General features: G+C 44.9%; 1 protein-coding gene across 5 annotated transcripts; it reads right to left on the minus strand.

The window, feature by feature from the left end:
* Positions 1–21: 21 nt before the first annotated feature.
* On the minus strand, positions 22–23,386 carry ELK4 (ETS transcription factor ELK4). 5 transcript variants are annotated; one of them, XM_074893972.1, is made up of 6 exons: positions 22,245–22,496; positions 14,311–17,396; positions 13,411–13,626; positions 11,104–12,027; positions 9,814–9,930; positions 22–8,429 (listed from the first exon to the last, which is right to left on the minus strand). In XM_074893972.1, exons 3-6 carry the CDS (start codon positions 13,615–13,617, stop codon positions 8,331–8,333), a joined length of 1,347 nt encoding a protein of 448 aa, XP_074750073.1. In that variant the 5' UTR covers positions 13,618–13,626; positions 14,311–17,396; positions 22,245–22,496; the 3' UTR covers positions 22–8,330. The 5 variants fall into 5 exon arrangements, with proteins under 5 accessions (XP_074750073.1, XP_074750072.1, XP_074750070.1 ...); XM_074893971.1 differs by having other exon boundaries at positions 14,311–17,409; XM_074893969.1 differs by lacking the exons at positions 14,311–17,396; positions 22,245–22,496 and adding an exon at positions 23,213–23,386.
* Positions 23,387–23,939: the final 553 nt, after the last annotated feature.

Consider the following 23,939-nt stretch of genomic DNA (forward strand, 5'->3'; position numbering starts at 1 on the left):
AGCAGTCAAAAGATCAGAAACTTTGTTAAAAATATTTATTTAAAAAAATACAATTGTTTTGCATGTCTGGTTGCACATAACTATTAACATATGATTGACTTGAATAATTTGCTACAATGCTTTTTTAAAGCCAGCTTGCATTATACAAAGCAAATCCCTCTGTCAGTTCTTACATAAAATAGTTTTCTTTAACTATTCCCACCCCATTTTTAAAAAAGATTGCAATACATTGATTTTTTTTTTTTTTTTTTTGCACAAAAATTGAAGCAATAGAAAAAGTCACCTGATTTCTCAGGAAAGACCTTCATTATGTTTGAATAACAACTGCCAATACGCCACTCTGTAAAAGCAGCTTTTGTTACTCTGAAGTGTCATTACAGTGCACTTCCTCCAAAGTAAGTTTTGCATCTTCGAACTTCGCCTCCAAATTGTATTCAAACCTGAAATGTGTTCAAATAACTGCATATCTGCTATAATCAAGTTGATCAGACTTTTTTTCCAATATGATATCAACATGCTGAAGGTCTTCCTAATATGTTACCTTGGAAGGTTAAATAAAAGCAAATTTAGTAACACTGAACAATTACTGAAAACTTTGGCTATTTATGTACTTGCATTACATACCAGCATTTTTTTTAAAACACAATGGCATTAAGATACTCTTATTATAAGGTATTACTTTCAAAAAGTTAGACTGAGAAGCTATTCTCTCCCAGGCAAGTTTACCCAACTGTAATGAGAGCACCAAAGCGGTGTAAGATTACAGTTGTCTCTAAAAGACCACGTCTAGAAAAAGTCTCCAGTGTAGGAAGTTAAGACACTCACTACAACATAACTTGCTTTGTCTCTTGACTTTGTGCTATATATATACACACACACATATATATATATTAAAAAAATGCAATTCTGTTCTGGAAAGAGTAGCTGAAAATGTTCTCTCTGCTGCTTTCAATGCACTTCTTACCACTGATGGTTCTTCTAAAATTACAGGGAAGTAAAATGGAATCCATTCCAGCAATAAAGAGTAAGTTAACTGACATGAATGTCTGCTCAGTCTGCCCCAAGCAGAGATGTCAGGGCTGCTGTAGCATAACAGACATCATCTTGCTGATGTGCAAAAAACCCAGGTTAACTTAAAAATTCCATTGAGGAGTAAACACTAAAGGCATCAGAAAGTCACTTTCCAAAACAGATGTGCACTTTAAAAATAAACAGAACAACTGTCACACGTTACCACAGCTGATTAGGTTGCTTAAATTCTCTAAAATTTAAGTCAAGCTTCCCTCCCCCGACTCTCTCTGAGCCACAGACGAGAAGCTGCAAAGACCAGATTCTCAGCCGGTGGAAGCTGGACCAGTTGCGGCGAAGCCAACAGATCTGATTTACAAGCCTCTGGCATGCGACTCCCATCGGCTGGCTCGGAGATTCTCAGCATTCCCAAGACAAAGTCTCATGCTGGTTAACGATCCCTGTTCAGAGTCGTTTCAGTCCCAGATTAATTCCAGCTGTCCTAATATACATTAGAGGAGACAACCATTATCCTTACCGTACGCGTTGCTAGAATTTTCCCATTTATTCATCTCTATTATTAAGAATATACTTCTCAGCTATAAAAACAGAGGGGGGGGGGGAGATAAGCATTAAATGTGCTACTGTACTTATCACAAAACACTGTGACGTACATAAGGCCATCTGGTAACACTGCAACAGAATACAAACAAGATCTTAAAAGGGAGTTTTAGAATAACAACCTTTTTTTTTTTTTTTTTTTTTTAACTACAATGAATAATCTCAACCCTGTTCACAGAGAATTAACGTTAAAACTAGTACATCATCTATATAAAACTCTGTGCAACTGAACAACAGCAGAACAAAAAGTCAACACAATTCTATAAAGCAGTTTCAAAGCCTGAAGATTTAAGACATGCTAGCCAAAAAAAACACAACACATCTCAAGGAGCCTAGAGCAAACCCAGGTATTGTAACCCCCCCCGCCCCCCCCCCCCCCCCAGCACACAGCACACACTAGGAACCATGCAGAGGCCATCCTCAAAGCCTTCCTGTGTTCACAAATGAAAGAAAAAGAAAAAAAAAAACCCAAACAAAAATAAACCCAAAAAACAACAGCTTCCAGTTATTAGCACAGCACTGCTGCATGTACTGCTCAAGGACTGAAATGGGCTCCGAACACATCCCTTCCAAGCTCTCCTCCCCTCTCCTCACTGCGCTGCTTTACAGTTCGTTCAGTGTCTCCAGTAAAAGACCCCTGTTTTCCGAAGGTTCATAATTATCCTGTTACACCTCCTGCCAAAAACCCTACTTTGAGATGAAAACCTTCTGCAACACATGGTCTCAACAGAGAAGCAAGTGTTTTAAGTAAAAAAAAGAAGTCCAAACTTTTGTTCCATGAACATAAAACTATTCAAAGACACATGAAGACACAGATTTAAGATGCGGCATACAACAACGTCCAATGCATTTAAAAATAACCTTTGGCAACTAATTAGTCCACACTGTGGTATAATTGATTTGAGTACTCTAAAAAAACAAAAAACAAAAGCTCTGGGAAAGCTCACCAGCATGTGCAAAACATTTAAAAGTGGCAACTGCCCAGTGCAGTATCTGAGTGTAGACGGTAAGCGTTGCATTTATACACCTCTGGGAGCCCACCTGCGTGAGGAACACACACCCTCCCGGGCAGCGAGCGTGTGTACACACGTGTGTTCACGTGAAGAGAGCTAGTCCAGTCTCAGCTAAACCATGCATCGAAAAACAAGTTTTCAGCTCTCAAAGTATGCTTTTTATCAGATGTCTGGAACAGCTCCACAGTCAAAGTCTTTTACTACATTCTTTGGGAGGGGGTAAACAAAAATAAATTCTAGTCAGTTTTACTTTTTTTTTTTTTTTCATAGAATAATTTATACGAAGCAGAAATCTTGCTATCCCAAAAGGGAAATACATTAGCACACACATTCAAGAAGAAACACTGGGCCCTGCCCAGCTTTCTTACCTTGCAGGTCACATTTTTTTTTGCAAAGCATGGTTACAGTCGGCAAAGCTGCATCCTCCAAAAAGAATCAACGTTCTGCAGTGAACATATTCTCCCTTATTTTTGTTTGTTTTTTGTACAAAGGCAAGAACAATATTCCTCAGTTCGAGATCCACTAGCCACCCCAAACCAAAGCTTAGCCTTTCTGCTTTAGATGGCACCAAGACAGTCAGGAAATTTCAATAGAAGGTCTGTTGATGATAAACACAGATTGCAGAAATAGGGCAGCACTGCCATGACTGCAGCTTTGTAGCTCCTATGTTACATCCTTATGACTAAAAGCAGGCTATGGAGAAAAGATTTAGTTCTATTTTCAAAAATTATTCTCTGTCCAGAATCAGCTTTTACAAAGGGCTCCTACGCAGTCAATACTACTCGCTCAAACAAAGTGGAATGCCGTGTCCACGGACGTCGGTCCAAGACAAAGCCTTTGCAGTAATAGTCCTGAAGGATGGTGTAAAACAACTGTCACTGCATTTTATCTTTTAATCTTCATCTGACAGCTTCTGATTTCAGCAGATCAACTTTAGCAGGTCATATATTAACCACCACTCAACTCGATGGCAATAGCTAAAGGCCTCCACATTAAGCAGATTTGCTAATACTGTTCAGACTAAATGCAGCCATTGCCAATTACTGTTTAATTAAATTCAAATCAAACCATAAAAATTCCTGTTTAGGCAAGACATACTATATCTCATTAAAACATCCCAAATAGCTTCTAAGCAACATGATTACAATTCTAATGATTTTCAGCTTATCTGCCAAGTGTAAGATCCTGTGGGGCTCGGGCTGTTTGTTTGCCACACCATGCTCTGTGATTATTGAGACAAAATAAACTGTCCGTACCCACGACCTCAGAGGCCAGAAGGTACGTGTATTTCTTACACAGGAGAACTAAGGAACGAAACAGAACAAAATTGTTATGGACGCCCAAAACTCAAACATCAAGTTTTAAAATACCTGTCACCTTTGACAATGTTCCTTAACTACTGATGTAGTTAATTTTCATAGCTGACAATACCAAGATAGCCTCTTGATACAACACTGAGATGTGTCTTGTAAACAATTACGCATTCAAAATGGAAGAGGTTAAATCGTATAGTAAAACATGAGTACATACAAAAATGCTATAAAACGGTAGCAAAAGGTAACTAAAAGATAGGCGAATAAACCATGGGTAGCCACCGGACTGTCAGAACGGGGGGGTTCTGACCTCAGCACTAGAAAAACGCTACAGAAGCGGGTCACAGCTCTGCGCCTGCGCTCCCCTGAGAACCCGCAGCAACGCGCGAGGCTCGCCCTGCCCTGCCCTGCCCTCCCCGCGCAACCGGCCGGCGTCCGCGCGCGCCAGCCGAGGTCGGGCGGGAATCCGGCCTGAACGCATCTCGCTGCCTTTGGAAAAGCCGTGTAAAGGGACACACGCGCGTCAGCAGCCTTCGCTGTGGGTAAGATGAACGCTATGAAAAACAAGAAGAATCTATTTGCTAGATATCTGAGGTTTGAAAACATATCGGAGGGAGAAATTATCCCAAACCAATCACTGAACAACCAAAGCCTTTCGTATTACAATGCATGCTCCGCTATACCAAAGTATATGGATACTGAAGTCTTAGGATGCTCTAAGTTAAAACAATGAATTCTCAAATTCAAGGAATTTTATTACTTCCTGACCTATTGCAAAACCCAACTCGAATGTGCCAAAGACAGTGCATAGGAATTACATTCAGCCACCACTGCTGAAGACCGATTTCTGAAACAAAGATCTTAAGCTGCTGTTAACAAAAAAACCCCAAAACAACCTTCCTCCACCACCCTCATTATGAGGATCACATTCTCTGAAAACAGGTAAGACAGAACAAGTATGGTTCTATAACCGGAGGGTATTATTAACACATTTCTGCTTTCCATGGACTGTTTCTGCTAGCAGCACGTGTTGCTAGTGGCATCCTGACAGTTCAGGATCTCAAAAAAAAAAGCCAGACATAGCACACACAGCAACAGCAGTGCAAGGTGTCTAGCTCTGCAGTACTATTATACAGCAGCAGTGACATGTAAGAGAGATTTCCAGAAGCAAGACAGATGTTCAGCTTCCATGCTCATCCAGTCTAATCCTACCACCATCTATGAATTAACCGATGCAAATATTATCAAGCATTCAACAATACCATGGCTACTTCAGCAACACCAATTGTAATGTAATAAAATGTTTCTGTAATGCTGCATTATTACTTTTTTAAACCAACACGGTACTATACCCATATTACAGACTGCTACCATGATAATTAAAAATGAGCCTATATTAACCCCCACTTTCCCTACACTAAATTAAAAACAAGTTGCAACGAGCTGCAAACTGCTCCTGAAGTGAGTACCAGCAATTCACATAACCAAGCTCCAAGAAGTCACAGCGACACTGTGCTCTGTCAGGAATGTGATCCAAAAAAGCTGGCAGTTATACACTTGTTAGTAAATGTGTGTTTAATGAAGCAGCATATATACAAGATAACATTACCTTAAGTGGCCTGAAAGCTGTAATGGAGAAAAGGCGAGCAAGCCGCTCCTCTCCCACCTCCCCTCCCCTTTCAGCTTGCTTTCCCAATGCCTCCTGAGATTATCATCCTATATGGGACTTTTATTTTCCTAGGCAGGTGCTTAAGAAGCAAAAGCAATCATCTCCTCAGTGCTATCTGTCGGGAAGTTGGCTATTACCAGATTGAAACCAACACACACGGGCTGCTCTTCCACGCTAACTGTCTCGGAAGAAGCGACTCCCGAAGGCGACCGTGTGTCTCATCAACCAGCTCTGGCACTGCAATCTCACAAAGCTACTTGGAGAAGAGCGTGAAACCAGGCCAAGCACAGCTGACAAGCTATGTCAGCATTTGGTTCTCTTGCATACCTATGCTGAAAGTGAAAAAGTTTACAAATAATTAAGTGCATGTGTGCACATACACAACTTTTAAACAAATAAAACTTGGCTTTTCTCCATAGGGGACAAGGAAAGGGAAGCAATTAAATTGCAAGTCTTTAGTGCTCATTAATTATTTTTAAACTCTAATCCTAGTCTGCAATGTTGCTCTCAAGTCCACACACTTGGTGGGCATAAAATTGGCCAACCTAAAACAACCATTAAAAGTGCTGCTATTTATATATAGCTATATATATTTTCTAGACCAGACTAATAAGCCATCATGCAAACCAGAAAATTCCAGATGCCTGCTCTTAATTATGATCTGCAGCTTGCTTTCTGCATTTTAAAAAAAAAAAAAAAAAAAAAGGTCAATATTGCACATTGTCATTTAAGAGCCGCTGGCACAGGAACTTTACCCTGCATCTGCTGATGTCTAAAATGCGAAGCAGTATTATGCCTCCGACGTATCCGAACAGGAAGGCAGTTCACGCCATGAGCTCGCTCCCTGCTACCTCCACCAGAAGAAGGCATACTCTCTTCTCCCATCTCCCACCGGGCAGGGGACTTTCTGGATAAACAATGCCCAAAAAAGCAACTCCGTTACACCCCCCCTGTCTCGGATGTCATGTCAGGAACATACTAAGTGGTTTACATATTTCAATGCTAGAATATAGAAAGATAACATCACGGCAGTAAATTAAGTCTTGGGTATTGTCATACGCTTTAAAGTGAATTCAGAGTCTGCAAAAGTGGCAAAAGGAAAACTCGGGAAAGCTCGAGTTCACCACTTATCCATAAAACAGGTGCAATATATACAGCGTACACTGTCAGCTCCTCTTGCTGTAAAGGTACAATCTTCCTCTGCTCATTAAAACTTTGAAGACAGCCAGTGAGGTTGCCAAAGCAGAGAGAGGGTCACCATCTCTTTTCTAGTGGGTGTTTTACAGAGAAGATTATCTTACGTCACCAACTCAATGTACACAGTAGCAAACAGAAGTTGCTGCCTGACACCAGATGCCCAAAGTGGAAGGGCACACGGCCCAGCACCCACCGACCACGAGAGTCATCCAGCCTCTGAGGGGCCGTGAGAGGAAAGTCTCTCTCCTTTCATTCCTCAGTTCTCTTAAAAGGCCTCCTGAATTGTAAAAATCTAACTACAAATTTCATTTCATCAGTGATTCAAATGGCTCTGGAAACTTGTATTAACCTGCACACACAGCCACCAAGAAAAGGAATGCAAAGCACAAATTTACAGTAAGGTTGATACGCTGTGGTACCCCTCTCGGGTAGCTGTACACACTGAGCCTTACTTATTTTGGATCTGAGTGCCTCCTCAAATTAAAAAAGCAATAGATCTAATGCAAAACTTGAGATAAGAGCTGGTAGAAGAGACGCTTCTCCACTTCAACTGTGGGAAAAGAGCAGTAACGCTAATGCTCGGACGTTAGTGTTCTCACCCACCGTTTGGGGCTGAAACTCCAGCATCAGGCAGCAACCTCACCAAATACAGACACACCCTCAAAACCGCATGTAAAATCCACCATCCTGCCAATCTTCTAGCAGTGAGATTACAGGCTTTGTAACAGGTCTCTGGCACAAGAAATGTTTGGACTTCAGCATTCAAACTTTCTGAGAACTGAAAGGAACCAATCCCACCATTCATTCGTCTCCAGACCTCGCCTCCTCAGCGAAGGGAGGGCGGGGAAGCACCCAGAAGCTAACCAGGCCACTTCTCGGAGGGGCTGGACTGTCGGTAGGCAATGCCACTCAAAAATTGTCCGTATCTCAGTAACACAAACATTGAATATTCCTTGAAAATTTCTCCCTGCAAAAAGACAAGATGTTTTTACAGCAGAAAAGACGCGGGCTGTTTTGTTGCTGCAGAAGTTATCAGGCCCCAAGGCAAAGCTGAGTGCACACACCCCTTTCCCAAGCATTTCCTGGAATGCCAGCTTCTTTCATGATTAGATTTCTTCTTGCCAAGCACAGGAAGCAGAAGAACAGAGGGTTTTTCCAAGAGTCACAGAGAAAAGACTTCTCTGACAGGGTTTACTGCAATCAGTGCAGACTCAGTTACTGCAACACCAACTGAAACTCCCTTTAACCATAGTGAAGTCTTCCAAACCAAGGAGGGAAGAGGAGAGACTGGAGCTTCAGCTCCTATTAAGGCGTTTGCATATACATTCCCAACCTGGGTCTTCAAAAAAGGGAATTCTGCAAAAAAGGCATTTTATTTGGGAATGGCAAAAACTATGATTGTTGATAATCTCTGTGGAATTATAAATTGCTCATTTAAAAAACATGGTTAAATATAAGTGTCATATCTTTCCCTTGCTTGCCAATACGTCCTTTCCATGAGTTCATGTGCTATGTCTTCTGTAGATCAGGGGAAAACGGGCCAGGGGTAGAGGGTCCATCCAGTCCAGACAGAGTAAATGGGCCATGACTGTTCAGCACTGATGGAAACTAAGAGACAAAACAAAAATGATTAGGGAAGAGGCAATTTTAATTTACTGTTCCTCTCATACCTGTGCATGTAGGAGCTCCCTCACAAAAAAAACCCCAACACAAAACACAACAAAGAAAAAAAACCCTAAACATTCAAAGAATCTTCTTGGCTTCCCCCAAGTAATTCACTTTTTAAATGCCACGGCATCACACAGACTGCAGCCATGCAGCTACTACAACCAGCATCACCAGGGCCCCGCCTGTAACCTCCGCACTGAGCACTGCCTAGGTCCTGAACTAATAAGTGACTTTAATACAGGTTGTTGGGAAACCATGGTCTAAATTGTTCCTCAGTTAATTATCAGCTATTTATAGAGAAAAACATCCAGCATCTTTTCAGACCTACTTGTTTATTTCCTATTCTCACGGTACATATAAGCTACTTCCTTCATCTCCATGGAGATGACAGATACAATCCCAAAAGGCAACTAGTTAAATTTTACCCCCTGCCTAAGCAGACTCAGGCAACAGATGCGGTTATTCCAATTCCAAAGTGGAAGGTGAAGGAAGAGCACGAGTAATTACAACTTAAGGATATATTTTTTTAAAATATAGGGGAATTTTTTTCTAATATATTAGTTAAACAAAAATATTTATTAGAATCATAGAATCATAGAGGTTGGAAAAGCCCCTCGGGATCATCGAGTCCAACCCTCAGCGCGACTCTAAAGTTCTCCCCTACACCACATCCCCCAACAGCTCATCTAAACGACCCTTAAACACATCCAGGGATGGTGACTCCACCCCCTCCCTGGGCAGCCTATTCCACTGTCTGACCACTCTTTCTGTGAAACATTTTTTCCTAATGTCCAGTCTAATGTCACTGTCTATTAAAAACAGTGAAGCTGAGAATTTCCAAACAACAGAAGACACCACATAGAGATCATAAAGAACTGTGCTATGTATTGCCACAGAGATCACAAACACCATCTTCCTTCTTACTAGTGGTGACGTTTAATTTATGTCTTTCAACGGAAGAGACTGTTAACAAACGATTAAAGCCACCAATACCATAGCAAAATTCAATTTCCAGAAAATTTCAACCAGTAAAGTTACAGGGAGGCAAGTTTTACAGGAAGGACAGACCGAAAAAAATATAATCTAACTACAGCACAGACTGCTATTAATTTAAAACATTTCTGAAAAACCAACATTTACTATACCCTTAAATAAAACTGGATAAACACTGAAGTTAAACACTCTCAAAAGCTAAAAGAGGGGATAGAAAATAACGATCACTATTTTGCTTCTACATCAGTATTTGGGCTAACTGATTCCTGCAGGTCTACTGAGGAAGGTACTGAAAAGCACAGAGAGATTGGCTAAACTTGCTGGAACTTACCTGAAAGAGTGTGTTAGCACCTTGCAACCTTGCAGGACTGAGAGGAGCAACTGGGCTTAGCGTACTCCAGAAGTGAATACTGGAGAGCAAGGGACTCGGGGTCAGCAAGATGGGAGTCTGCAAAACACAGGAAGATACTCAGCTGTGGGAAACCTGCACCGTAAATAACACAGAGCACATGTAAATCCAGCCGCAGTAATCTCAGCCCCTACAGCTGCGGAGGGCTGGCTCCAAATTTCAGGAACTCCCATTGCCTCCTTCCGCCTCCTCCCTCCTCCTCCTCCTCCCTTCAAAGCCCCCAGCAGACCGGGCTCTCCCTCCCCTCGCTGAGCAACTGGCTCTTGCTTGCCAGCAGCTGCCAGATCCCGCTGTAACCCACAGCAAACCAGCTCCTCCTGCAATCCACTGCACAGCACCTGCAAGGGACTTCGGAAAACTCAAGTCTATGAATTTAAAAAGAGCAGACAGTGGGTACACACACACGGTCTGGGCGACACTGACAACGTAAGCCACAATAAAAGACATCTACATCCAGCTTCGGAATACTCCGGATGTTCCAGGTTCACGGGCCAAACACTGCACAGGGTGCCAAAAGAGCAACTCCCCTTGATTTTTTTTCCCCACCTTCAGCCATTTCAGTTTTCAATCAGCAGTTTCCCTCCAGTTTCTCTCTAATTCCAATTTATTACAGGAAAAAGATTAAATATATACAGAACAATTTAACAGCCTAGTTGGATTCAGTTCTCTTCCAAATTTTCCATGAGGCATAAAAGCTTTCCCTTCCCACACAAAGATAACAACCAAATTAAGCAGCTGTTCCTATTGCTGTTAAATCACTATACTCTGGTCTTAAGTAAACGGCTACTAAATCAAGCAAAAGAAAGCTGCTACACAGACACCTTTGTGGTTCTCTGTTTGTAAAGCATTTTCAGAATCAGCCTGAAGGATAAGGGCAGGGTTTAGGGGTTTTGAAATAATTCAGTATCACCCTGGCAAGATTTACAAAGGATCCTGCTGTTGCTGATTTGGGTTTTGCCTCCACATGCTAACACTGTACCCACGTGTACAGCTGACGTACCACTTGGGCACACTTTGGGGTGGAAGCTAATTCCGATTATGAGTAAAATTTATGTTTTATTAAAAAAATGGGAGTGACATCCTGAGTTTCAGAACTCCAAATACGAATCTACCAACTATTCATTTTCCACTTGCCTGCCTTTACTGTTTTAAAATACAACATAACCACTATTGTTACTTAAAAAAAACCAAACAGGAAGGGAATCAGGTTACCTGAGAGAAAAGTGCTGGAGTAAGAGAAGCAGTTGGGAGAGAAGGACTCAGAATCCCCAGCGGACTTGGATCGCTGCCTGTAATGACGAGGGTAGGAGCCAACTCCAGCCCTTTGGGTTTTTTAGATCTGGAGAGGTGATTGGCAAATTCCTTCTCCAGCACAGATGAATCCTGCTCTTTGGGCTCTGGGGATTGGTGCTGAAGGCTCTGAGCCTGCTCCAGCTGCTGAGAAGTCACGGACTCTATGTCCGTGTCAATGTCCAGGTCAGGATTAGAGCTCAGGGGCGGCGAGGGGGGTGTGGAAGGAACTTGCAGAGTGGGAGAAACTGAGGATATGGGTGGAGTTGGGGTGAAGCTGGTGGTTAAGTTTGGCAAAGGTGCTGGAGCTTCAGGGACAGTTAACTTGGGCAGAACAAGCGTCTCCAAGGTCTGGAGAGTTTCTTCCGATCCCATGGGAAGAGAGGATGCGGTTGAAGTGGCAGAAGCAGTGGAAGTGGCAGGAACTGTTGAAGTGGTAGAGACCAGGGGGACAGATGGAGGCTTTTTGGAGGGCATGGTTACAAACTTGATGACAGACGGTGTTGGATCCTGAGCAGGTTTCTTCTCTGACAGCTTCTCAGCTGGATTCTCAATCTTGATGGACCTGAAGAGTTTTACGCTGGAAGAGTTCAGGGAGTTCAGAGTAAAAGAGGAGTACAAGCCTGAGTGGATATAGTCATTGCGGCTGGAGGATTTAGCACACGTCTGAGACTTCTCCTTCCCGCAGTTTTCCACGTCCTTTGGAGCACTGCTAACTTCTGCAAAACCAGTCACTTCAGGGTCTCCTTCTATACGGCCCACAACAAGTGGATCCATATTTAAAATCTCCGGATAAGAAACAAACTTGTACACAAACTTCTTACCATTCACTTTTTTAATGATATTCTGTGGGTAAGAAGATACATATATTTAGACCTTCTTCAGATTAATTTTCTTCCTACAAACACTGCCTAAAATAGACTGAGGAATTATAGTCTGTAATCTTTCATCAAAAATTGTTTCTTTTTTCTTTTTTAAAAACCCACTGCATTCTTGTAATTCAGTTAAGCTCCCAAAGTATCATTTCCAGGTCTCGCAGACAAAACACTAAAACAGGTGAACTTAACTTGACATTAAATATACTAACAACAGCCTTAAAACTGCCAAGCAATTCTGTTTAAGAAGAAGAAACAAAAAAATACAAACTGCCCCCATCAAAGATCACTGACCTGGGTACAGTAAGTGTAATCTAACAGGAGAACCTGCAGAATCAAAGCTTACAGGTTTGCAGAATTCAGAGCCAGTACTTCAAATCAAACTACCTTTATTCTTAATAAGATGAGTGGCTGAACGAGTCAGCAGAATGTAGGCTAATCAGCTATTTCAATACCACAAAATAGCATATGTCAAACTTGTTTTGCTCCTAAGTGAAATGCCACACACAATTTGGATCTAAGAAGATTTTTATTTATCGTACGATTATTATTGCTGAGACCTCTCAGTACAAAGTCAGGTTTGTGTCACCCAATAATAAACCCCAAGCAACATACCACCTGCTACAGGCTGACAGGTTCCTCAGAAACTCTGTTTTATTTTTTCTCTCGTACACCCACACAGTAACAGTTGTGGGATAAATGGCTCATTGAAACAAAGGTAAGAGTCCCACACTGTGGTTCTAGTTCAGCTTTTTGACACTACCTGTGCACTAATGAAAGGCTCTCGCAAGTTATTAGAAGACATTAGCTAAACAAGAGAAGATCTTACTGTGCTGGACTAAGCTTGCTGACCCCATTAGAAGTGCAATTCTGACTACATGGAGAAAAAGAAAAATACTTTGGGCTGCTTCACTGAAAATCCTTAGTTTGATAGCCCCTTCGTGGAGACAACTGCAGAAAGGAGCTCAAAGTGGTGCAATATCCACCATCTCAATCATCATTCTGTTGCTTAAACTGGAGTGCTGAGGATTTTAACCCTTGCAAGGGCGCATATTTTTGGAAAGGGGATTAGTATTCAAAGACAAAGTTGTATTAGCAAAGACATAAATCAAAGAAGATAAAATTTTGCACAAAGCTATCTCGAACCTTACAAAATAACCACTGGGGAGGAAATGCAGCACAATGATAAATGGAAGAAAAAGCCCTCTAAACATAAACTAGTACACCTTACTTAAGTCTGGGAGACAGAAGTGACACCTATCCCCTTGAAGAGAAGGAAAAAGGAAGCAAAGCTCATTAGGCAGAAGCTGGTAAGATGGATAAGGATCTGAGGTGGATTTACAGACTTTGTTACCTTCACATAATAGTATCTGAGAGCACGGCTGAGTTTATCGTAGTTCATACTGGGCTTGTTCTTGCGGATTCCCCAGAGTCTGGCCACCTCCTCTGCCTGCAGCAGTTTGAACTCCCCGTCGTTGGAGGTCCAACAGATGATATTCTTGTTCTGAGGCTCTTGGAGGAGTTGGAGGAGGAACTGCCACAGGGTGATAGCACTGTCCATAGCAGTAAGCTGAAATTCAGAAAGGCAGATAAGAGGCAACAGATTAGGAACAGCACATTTTCTTCGTCTCCCTAGAAGGGGGTAATGGAGCAGAGATGTTATTTCCAAAGCCAGCAAGAGTAAAAATTATTAGTCACCAGTCGTGAAAGATGTTCCCTGCAGAACAGAGAGGCTGAGAGCCAACTGCTGTCGTCTCCTCCCACATGTCAGTACTTTTCACATGGGTTATATTTAGCCTCATTTAACTAAATCAGGTCACTTTGGGTAAGTTGCAATGAGTCACTATCCAAAAAAAATTTTTTCTAAGTTGTTCCATGTTCACCCACTCTGACTTGTACTGCTTTATGAGAAAGAGCTCAGGTACACCCAGGTAAAAATCAAACCACCCACTCGCCTCCTCCTTTCCTTACCTGCACCCGCCTCCAAGCTGGGTATCTTCAAGAAAACAGAGCAGATCAAGTAACTGCTTCAGCTACGTGAAGACGCCAGTGCAGAACAACTCAATTTTGCTCCAGTTCATATTTCTACCGCTCCTTTGTAAGCAGTCCTCTCAATCAACCCCCAGTCTCCTCTCTTTCAAATCTTTCTTTTCCAGATATCATCCCTGTCTTCACTTTCCTGTTCACTCTCTTAGAAAACAAAATGATTTCAAACGCTGCCTTTGCTTTTCTCTTGATTCCTGCCATGTCTTACCTACATCAGTCATTTAGGCTGAGACTTTCTAGGACTAGTATCTGTCAGTTGATTCATGCACTTCCAGCGTGGTTTTCTTGCACTGAAGCTGCCGATGTATAAATTCATCAAGGACAGACAAGGCAGCAGAAATAACATTTTTCCTTGACCATATCTAATTACACAAAACAGTACTTCCACAGATATTTTTAAGCAGAATACTAATAATCTTGTCTGCACAAGGGAAATATAAGATACACTGTGAATTAAACCTGATAAAATTATACTAATTCAGTATCCCATACAGATTCTTTTATTCCAGAACAGAACAGCTTCTATTAATGCAGCTTAGACTTCCTCCAATGAAATAAAAACAAACCCAGCCACTCTGGAATAAGAACCATCGCGATGAATTACACCAAAAATGTTCTGATGTGTGTAACTGCTGGACTGTTGGTTGGTTTTTTTTTTCCTCCCCCTACACAGTCAAACCTCAATAAAGGCAAACCTAAGGAGTACAGGGATTTCCATCGGGGCGAATCTGCAGCCCGAGCGACCAAATGCTATTCACAAGCAGAAGCTCCAAAACAAGAGGCATCAAGTCCAACTTCAGCAAGCAGGCCCCACGCCCGTATTGTTTGAAGTCCCTGTATACGCAGGGATGGATAAGTTTAAGATTCAGTCGGGACTGCCAGTTCATCTTCGTTCCCAAAGCCTTTTATTCCAATCTCATTACTGCCCAGCACTTATCCAGCCCTATATAAGGAAGAGAACGGTCTACATGTCAGAGCTTCAGCATTTAGTCAGCCCTGTAAAAGGATTACTGCTGACAGTTTACACAGGACTGCACATTCTTATTTAAATAAGGTGCCCTAGGGCAGGTACTTTTTTGGGCACAGCCCACTGCATTTAACCTATTTTTAAGAATACCTGCCTAATGGCGTGCTTACATGACTACACAGGGATGTTACATTGATCAAGTCAGTTAAATTGCTGCAATTACAAGGAACAATCTCAAAATGAAGGACACCCACACCACCTTGTTATGCTGGCCTAAGGTGCTTTCCTTGTTAATTACCGTATGCATACAACTCCATGCTTGCCCAAATTAATTGCTGGGTACTCCCAAGAAAATATCAGCTGCTGAACACTGTGCTTTGAGACTCTTCCCACACTGCACCGTGGCACGCCAGCTGAACCGTACGGGAACTCGGGGCCAGGCAACCACATTGAAACTCTTCCAGGACTTCTCCTCCGACTCGTATTCGCATTTGCCAATAACATTTCATATCTGCCTACTGGCAACGCAGAGGACGTGCACGCCACGGAGCATCGCAAGCGGAGCCTCATTATCCTGTCAGGATGATGCACATGCATGGGGTGTTGTGTAGACATAAGGACTTGATTCTACCATTCTGCAGAGCTGTCAATACTGGTGATATGTGTTAACAGAGAAAGAGCAGGAAAATGAAGTTGAGTGATTATTCCCACGCTACATTTATCTACAGCACTTTCAAAACCCATAAGCAGCACTGCACCAAATAGCGCTGACTGATGCAATGGGAGGCAATCACATCGAAATTAGATTAGCAGCAGAATTTCAGAGTGGCAAAGGCTTTTTTTTTTTTTCCTCCTCCTAAAATTCCATGCAGATTTCACCCCAGAATTTAAATGCTATTATTTCACTGGGCTGCTTCCCTTCAGCAAGAAGTACCTCGCTGCTATCTCAAAGCTCACCCACCTCTGCGGCAGCCAGGCGTTACTGCCTAGGTCAGAGCTGGGTTTGAATCGAGCTGGAGAGGCACAATGCTGAGACACCAGCACTCGGACAGCACGAAGTTCAGCAGTACAGGGAACGTGTGGAGTGACCAAAATGATGGAAGATACAAATTTTTTTTTTTTTTTTTTAAAAAAATCACCTTTCCCAGGGATGAGCTGTGTTGTTCTGAAGAGCATTTGCCAAAAAAAAAAAAACAACACCCAAAAAACCCAACAACAACAAAAAAAACCACCAAAACAAAAAACCCCACAAGAGTTCATGCTGCCTTAATCCCAAATACCGCAGCTTTCTGGCTGGAAGGATCCTTCTCCCAAGGGCAGTTACAGACTGGATGAGGGTGTTAGATTGATCAAGTTACTCCCGATAGTTCTGGTATTTACAGGCTTTATGGCTGTCATGATTCCGTCCATCATTTGGTGGATACATTGCATATCCTCAGCACCCTCTACTTTAAAAAGTCTTATGTCACACATTAACAACAGGGTGGAAAAGTTTCATTTATTCCTTGGCTGGCGTAGAACGGGAGCGGAGAGCACTCTGGAATTGTTAATGGATAGGTTCTATTGCATATGAGAGAATTAACGTCCCTCTTTATTAAATATTTATTGCGCGCATCTACAGGAAGCAATGGAGAGATAACGGAACTGGGAGCAGAGAGTTTTTCTGAAGATTATGCACAGACAAAGGGAAGGCCTGAAAATAACCCTCCAAATTGGTCAAAGCAATGGGCCCACAGGTGGGTCTTGCCCCTTCAGAGTCCAGGAGTAAGCTGTAACTGGGAAAGTATAATATGTATACAGGAGACAACGTTGTATCATGAATCGAGACATCTCATTTAACTTTTTTATTAAAGTTGCTTTGATACGGCACAAGAATACATCAAAGAACTGTTGCTTCTTCGGGAAAAAGCAGAATAAAAAAAAACATCACACAAGATGTAAAATTAAAACCAGTATAGGCGAGATGCGCAGTTCTCTTTGTTCAAGAAGAACCGACTAGCATGTTAAAAAGGTTCTTCCTTCTTCAGCACCTGGGGCAGAAGGCGGCGGATGCCTTTCATGAGCCTTTACCTTGCAACCACAGGGGCTGAGCAGCGGTTCAGGCTCCTCGCGCTACCCACGTTTTGCAGAACATCTTCAGCTGCCCTGGCACGGGGGGGACCAGCTGTTAGAGAGGCTCCTGTCCACACCACAGCCATTCTCAGGGCCACATACTCAAAAAGCATCCCACTCCTGCGTTGACACTGGAAGGAATTCTGAAGATCCTCTTGTCCTTTTTATTCAGGCATACAGCAAAGCCCACACTCTTCAGAGACGTTACAGGCCCACTAGTTAGAGAAACTAAAGAAATCAGGATGAGGACAGGAACCCACTGTCCCACTCCTACTCGGCACTAACAATAGTGAGATGTTACTTCTCTCACAATTTCTAAACAGCATTTCAACTTCTTTCAAAACTACGACTCCTTTCATGAAAAGGCATCAATCTCCTAGTACAGCTTCCCGTCAGCATAAAAAGCCTAGTAGTTTGATTGCTTTTTCTTCAAGATGAATACACCAATAATTACAAGCACAACACAGCAAACCATCTTTTTGCTGAAGGTTATTTTCCTTATAAGAGTCTATGGAGGAAGAAAAAGGTCTAATTTGAAAAGACAATGAGGGAATTAAGCGGAGAGGCAATACTGCTGCTTATGACGACGGCCTTTCCACTTCTGCACCATTTGAGTACGAGGAAAAAATAGTTGCTAGAGGCAGAGGGCAGTTATACTTTGTAATGAGTATGCTAAAATAGAGCACTATTATTGTCTTGAGATCTTCTCTGACGCCTACAGATGACCCTTGAAGTATACTGAGTAGCTGACAGAATTTGGCTGCAGTACTCTAAATACAAGCGCTGCAAACTTGAGCTTTCTCATGTTGCTGCAGCTTTGTTTTAGGCCTTGACTTCACAAAGCCTTGAGTTCACCAAAAAGCCAGGACACGAGATATGTATCTTTTCCGATGACTTCTCCTCATGCGTCTGTGCCACAACGTGCTCCACGCAACCCGTTTGATTACAGAGCCTCAAGGCTTTGCATCTTCTGTGGAAGGAGAGTGCGCAATCGCTGGGTGGCAGAGCAGACAGGAGAGCAGTTTAGGAAGTGGCATATGGTAATTACTTTCCCGTGGCCAGCAGCTATACTTACTACTGCAAAACTCACTCAAGGGTTCACCCCTTTGTGCTCTGAAAGGAGAGGGGCCACCTCACTGTGCCCCAGCAAGGCAGCAGCCAGCCAGGCCCTGAGAAGGCAGCAGAGGCAGGACCAGGGCAGGGGGGGGTCTGCCCTAATCCCTGTCTTCAAGGTCTTCTGGCAGACTTCCTGTGCTTTGACTCAACACCAAGAAGAGCTCGAGTCATCTTTCACCTCAATTTGTTCCAACAGCCTCTTATAAGCATCTGCAGCCTGATGACTTCTGCAGATGGACTGAATCAAGCAGTCAGGTCTACAGCCTCGTCAGAACCCACACAGAAACAAGGGATGGTGCAAAGGACAGAAAGGATGTCACCCAGACATTGCACAGCGAGGACAAAATCATCACTACCACGTATTTAAATGGCAGGGTTACAGCTGTCCAGGTATCGACACAGAAGTGACATCTCAAAGGATGACTCTGGAAGCAGCACAGAGGTAAACACAGAGTGACACAGAAACCTCAGACCACAAACACTTCGCTTAAAAAAACAACCACAACAAAAAACAAACATAAACAGCAGCAACAGTAACTGGGAGATGGTCTTGGGGACCTCACACTTAATGGTGCAAGTCTGATGTTCAGCAGGTGAGCAAATTTAAGTCTTTGCACAATTCCAGGAAAACCAGACTTGCTGCGAGTACAGCACACGAGCACTCCGCAGACGCACAGCAAAGCTGAGCTGTTTAGACTTTACTGTGCAAAACCATTCCCATGGTTTCTTTATAGTTTAAGACGGCCATGGTGTGTGAACAGAAGGAATTCGTAGACAATAACTCCTCCTACATTGTGCAATATTCCTGTGGACACAAGGCCTTGATAGTTGTTCCAGGAAAATAAACAACAAAATAACTTCGGTTGAAGGAGATTTTTGGAGGTCACAGGCCTCGTTCAAAGCAGGGTTAACCTCAAAGTCAGATCAGGCTTTATCGTGTCTTTGTCCAGGCGACTATATAAAGAAATGGCTGCCCTATTCCTTTTATTTTAGTACAGGGACAAAGAGGTGTAACACTGCTGATGAAGTATCTAACTCCGTGGTTATCAACACACAACCAACCACCTGTTTCATTAGCACAGCACATGAAATGTCCCATTACTAACAAACCTTTCCTAAAATATTTTCGAGCTCCTGGGACTGCAATTCACCCGAACTTTTAGGATTTTTACTTTTAGGATTTTATCAATTTTGATTCATTTTAGAAAAAGCCTGCTACCCAACACACATGAAACCTACTGTCCAAAAACCAGCCTCTTCGGGGTGCTAGTAACTAACTACTGACATACTCTGACACGGTGGGAAGCCTGTAAGGGTATTTAGTCCTTTTCCAGACCACACAGAGCATTGTAAAAATACTTCAACTACTGTCACACTCGTTTTGTTAGCTGACTTCCCAAAGACAGGTGAATTACCAGTTAAAAGCCTGTTATGCGTGTAAAACAAAGTTACTATTTACAAGGAATTAAACTAAAGATTCAGACTTCTACATCTGCAACACCACTGTTAAATTCCAAACCCTGACAGCTGGTAACAGTGGTAAACAAATTATACCTTCTCTGAATACTAAAATCAGGCAAGAATAAGAAAAAAACCACCCTCAACTCCAATAAATTCTTGTCTTCCCCCTTGGCTCTAGCATTCACCACAGCGTTGTTTCCAAACCAGTCAGGAAAATCAGCTTGTTCTGAAGGAAAAACCATGTTATCAAGGCAGGAAGCTCCTTGGAAGGAAATGCTGGAGGATGTCCTCGTGATAAGAGCTGCTCCAGAGTTTTCACTGCCTAAATCCCACTCCAAGTTTGACAGTTTTACTTACTAAAACAAACACTGCAATAGATTTTGGGTTCTTGGCTCAGAAATCAAGTTACTTTACATGAAATTAAGGGGTTAGCAAATATTTTGGGGTTTAGGAGAAAACTGTTTCAGCTTTTTAAGTCCTGTCTGAGAAATGAGTATTTCCTTTTCTTCGTAAGCATTTTCTCGTCTTGTCCACCTCTCTGTATTAGCAAACAAGCCATGAAGGAGAACAGCAGCATCGGGATTCCCATCGCACTTGTGGCTGAAGAAGTTGGTAGTAGATGAGTCAAACAGTTTTTTCAGTTTTTGAATCTTGATAGAGACAATGGTGCCCACTTTGTTATCTAATATGGCTTTGACTAGCACACCCTGAGCCTTAAAAATGTTTGACCTCTTTGAACGCAGCCAATAGAGGGGTTTCAAAGCACAGTCCATGTACTTTCTTCAGCTGCTACAAACATTTTGATCCTCCATCCCTGGCCGAGGATGACTGACATCCCAGCGCAGCTGGCTTTATGGACAGCACACCTCATTTCCCTGCTTTTCTGTACTTTGATGATGAGTCTCCCTTTTCTACTTCTCCCTTTTAAGACCGAAGAGAACATGGGAAGGTTTAGGACAAATAGAATGAAATGCCTTTGAACAGTTACTGGGTTGGTTTCTGACACTGATTGTTTCTGAGTAAACCTTAAAAACACTTATTTCCCTGGAAGTTGCTCTCTTAAGTAGATTACACTTGCTTCCTCCTTATCTGCCACCACAATGGGCTAAGGGGAATGTTTACCAACAGCAGATAAAATCAGCTTCAATAGGCACAATGCCTCTGCTGAAAGTAAAAGCATCCTTGTTTAAGAGTAAGGGGTCAGGTCTCTGCATCACACTATGGAGTAAACCCTGAGCAAAAGGTTAAATGCTTCATGTTGATCCTAACTTTATTATGAAAAGGAAGTCTCATTTAAGATGGAAAAGGTTTCCTTTAATAATGTTTATAATACACTCAGCCTGGTTGCTATGACGATGGAACAACTATTCTCTACAAACAGGCGCTAAGACCCTAAAAATAAACAGGCCGACAAAAATCACGAACACGCAGCTTTGTCAGGCAGGCTGTGCCTGGTGCAGGGATCGTGTTTGTTCTGAATATGATGAAGATAAAGAAATGCTAATGACTCGATTCTGCACCCACTGAACAGAACCCTTGCCTACAAAGCGATTCCTGTATTTCTCAGGAGCTGCTACTTAAAAACAACACCCCAGAAGCCAGAACTCCAGATCCCCCACACACACAACGGGGCAGGCAGCAGCCCATTAGAAGTCAGTCTGTGAAAATAAGGTGAGTATTGTGAAAGTAGCACACAGGTACACGTATAGATGTGTGTATATGCATATAAAATAATAAAAGTGTAACAGCATGCATTTGCATACTTTCTCCATGGACTCACTTATTGATGTGGGTAGGCATCCACCCATTTCGCAAAGAGTACACAAGTATTTAAAAAAATAGCAGCAGAGTCGGGAAGAAAAAAAAAAAAAACAACCAACCACTTGATCTCCGTCTCTCGCTCTCTCCCATCAGCAGGGAGAGGCAAAGTCAGTCAGTCCCGAACGGCGACAGCTCGGGGGACACCCCTCCGGCCGCGCTCAGACCCCTCCCGAGCGCCGCTCGCCTGCTCAAACCCGAGATCAAGCCACGAAGACACCGGCACACGGCGAGGGGCCCCGGGGGAGGCTTCTCCCTCCTCCGGCCCTGCGTGGGAGGCGTCTGCAGCGCCGAGCGGGGAGCCCGGGGGGCACCGCGGGGGCTGGGGAGGGCGGCAGGGGGGGGAAGGCCCCGGGCCGCGCCGCAGATCAAAGTCCCGGGGCCGCCCTTCGAAGCCGCCGCTTTCGTTTCTCGGCTTCCTGACACAGGCGAAGCCCCCACGCACCCCCCCCCCCATCACGGGGGGGCCCTCCCGGCCCCTCCGCCGAGAGAAACCCCCGAGGCGGCGACTTCCCGGAGCTGCCCCCGGCCCCCTCCTCCGGGATCCCCCTCAGAGCCCGCCGCCCCCCCGCAGGGTCCCGCTCCGGTCCCTCCCCCGCGCAGGACGGAGCCCGTTCGCTCCCGGGCCGGAAACCGCCGCCCCGCCGTGCCCGGCCGCCCCCGCTCACCGAGGAGGAGCCCCGCCGGTGCCCGGGCGTCGCGGTCCCCTCGCGGCGGGCAGGTGCTGGGAGCGGCTCCCCCGCCGCCCTTCATGGCCGGGCGCCCCCCCGGCGGGCCGGGCGCCGGGCCCCCATCCCGGGCGGGAGGAGCCGGGCGAGCAGCGAAGGGCAGCGGCGCGGAGGCGGCGGCGGGCGGGGGGGCGCGGAACGGCGGCGCGTTACATGGCGGGACGCGCAGCGCCAGTCCCTCCGCCGCGGAGCCTCCGCGGCCGCCGTAGCCCACACTTCCGCCCACGGCCCCGCAGGGGCGCGGGGCGCTCGAGGACGGCGGCCAATCCCCGCGCGGACCGGGGTCGCCGCCGACCAATGGGGAGGCGGCGCCCGCCCACCGCTCGCAAAGCCCGCTGGGACGGGTAGTCCGCGGGGGCCTAGCGCCCGCCCGGGCCGCTCGCAGCCATGTGCCCGCGGCCCGGCCCGGCCCCGCTCGGCGCGGGCGGCCCCGGGAGCCCGGAGCGTGCGCTGCGCCCGGGGGGACGTTTGGACGCGGGTCACGGGTCGCACGGAAGCCCCCGCGCTGCGGCCCGCGGAGGGGGTGTGCGTGTGCGTGGAGGAGGAGTGGGGCTGCGCAGCGGCGGGGTCCCGTCACAGCGAGGGCCACGTCACGGGAGGGGCAGGGGGTCCGGACGAAGCGAGCTGCAGAACAGTAAAATGTTTTTAAAAATTAAAAAGAGAAATCCTGCAAAACCGGGGAGTTTCTCAGGCAAAGCAAGGTGAAAGCGAGGGAGGAGAGGGGACAACCCAACACCATCACCTTCCAGACGCTGGCACGTGCTCTCATGAGCAGAGCTCCCTCATTTGTCCTACACTGAGAAACTTGCACATAAAAATATTTCTTCCCAGGAGAAAGGCACCACCATGCGCTTGTCCCCTCCCTGGGGAACGTGGTGGCACCAGGCCACTTGGTTCCAGAAACCCACCTGGATGGACTCCCCGCAGAAGGCCGCGGGGCTCAGCCGAGGCGCGGTGGACGTTCTCTGACCCGGGAGCTTTTCCATGGCTCGGCTGCTCCCAACGCGCCGGTGGCCAAAGGCACGACGCCTTCGCGCTCCCCCCAGACGGAGCAGGGGGAGAGGCAACCCCGGGCTGGCTGCAGGAGACTGCACACACAGCAGGAGCCTTAATCACACTGAAGCTCATTAAAGCGGCCCATGCTCACACGCGAGGGGCCAGGAAACCGCTCTTCCACGGTCAGGTTGTTTATCGCTAAGGTACGCTGCCTTGGCCGACAGATGAGGAGTCTCAGTCCTGAGGGATCTGCTAAAAAAAGCCACTCTTCGTACCAGGTTGAGAGCTGAGTTATTTTGCATTGGATCAGGCATCGGGAGCAGAAGGTGAAGCGCCGAGAAGGCAGCACTCTCCCACTTCCCTCCGATGAGCAAACAGCCCTCGCTGCCTCGCCATCAGATTCCCACCCATTGGCAGAGGAGAAAAAAAAAAAAAAAAAATTTAAGCAGCGCTTCACTGTCAAACACTGCACATGCCAAAACACGCAGCTTTCGGTTTCCTAGACACATGCCGGTAAAAGGTTACCTTGCGTTAGAGCAAAGTCTTCTCTGCACATTGCACCCAACCGCCTTCCAACAAACCTGAGTCCTGCTCGATACAGGGGGGACAAGCCAAAGCACTACGCAGCCAGGTACGTTT

This window comes from Strix uralensis, chromosome 24 (assembly GCF_047716275.1).
Source record: "Strix uralensis isolate ZFMK-TIS-50842 chromosome 24, bStrUra1, whole genome shotgun sequence".
NCBI lineage: Eukaryota > Metazoa > Chordata > Aves > Strigiformes > Strigidae > Strix > Strix uralensis.

Coding starts and splice junctions, on each gene's coding strand:
- ELK4 (XM_074893969.1), bottom strand. CDS start 23,290: ATGGAAAAGCTCCCGGGTCAGAGAACGTCCACCGCGCCTCGGCTGAGC. Junction 13,627..23,212: donor TCTGCGGGGAGTCCATCCAG/GTGGGTTTCTGG, acceptor TCTGAATTTCAG/CTTACTGCTATGGACAGTGC. Junction 12,028..13,410: donor TCAGATACTATTATGTGAAG/GTAACAAAGTCT, acceptor TCTTACCCACAG/AATATCATTAAAAAAGTGAA.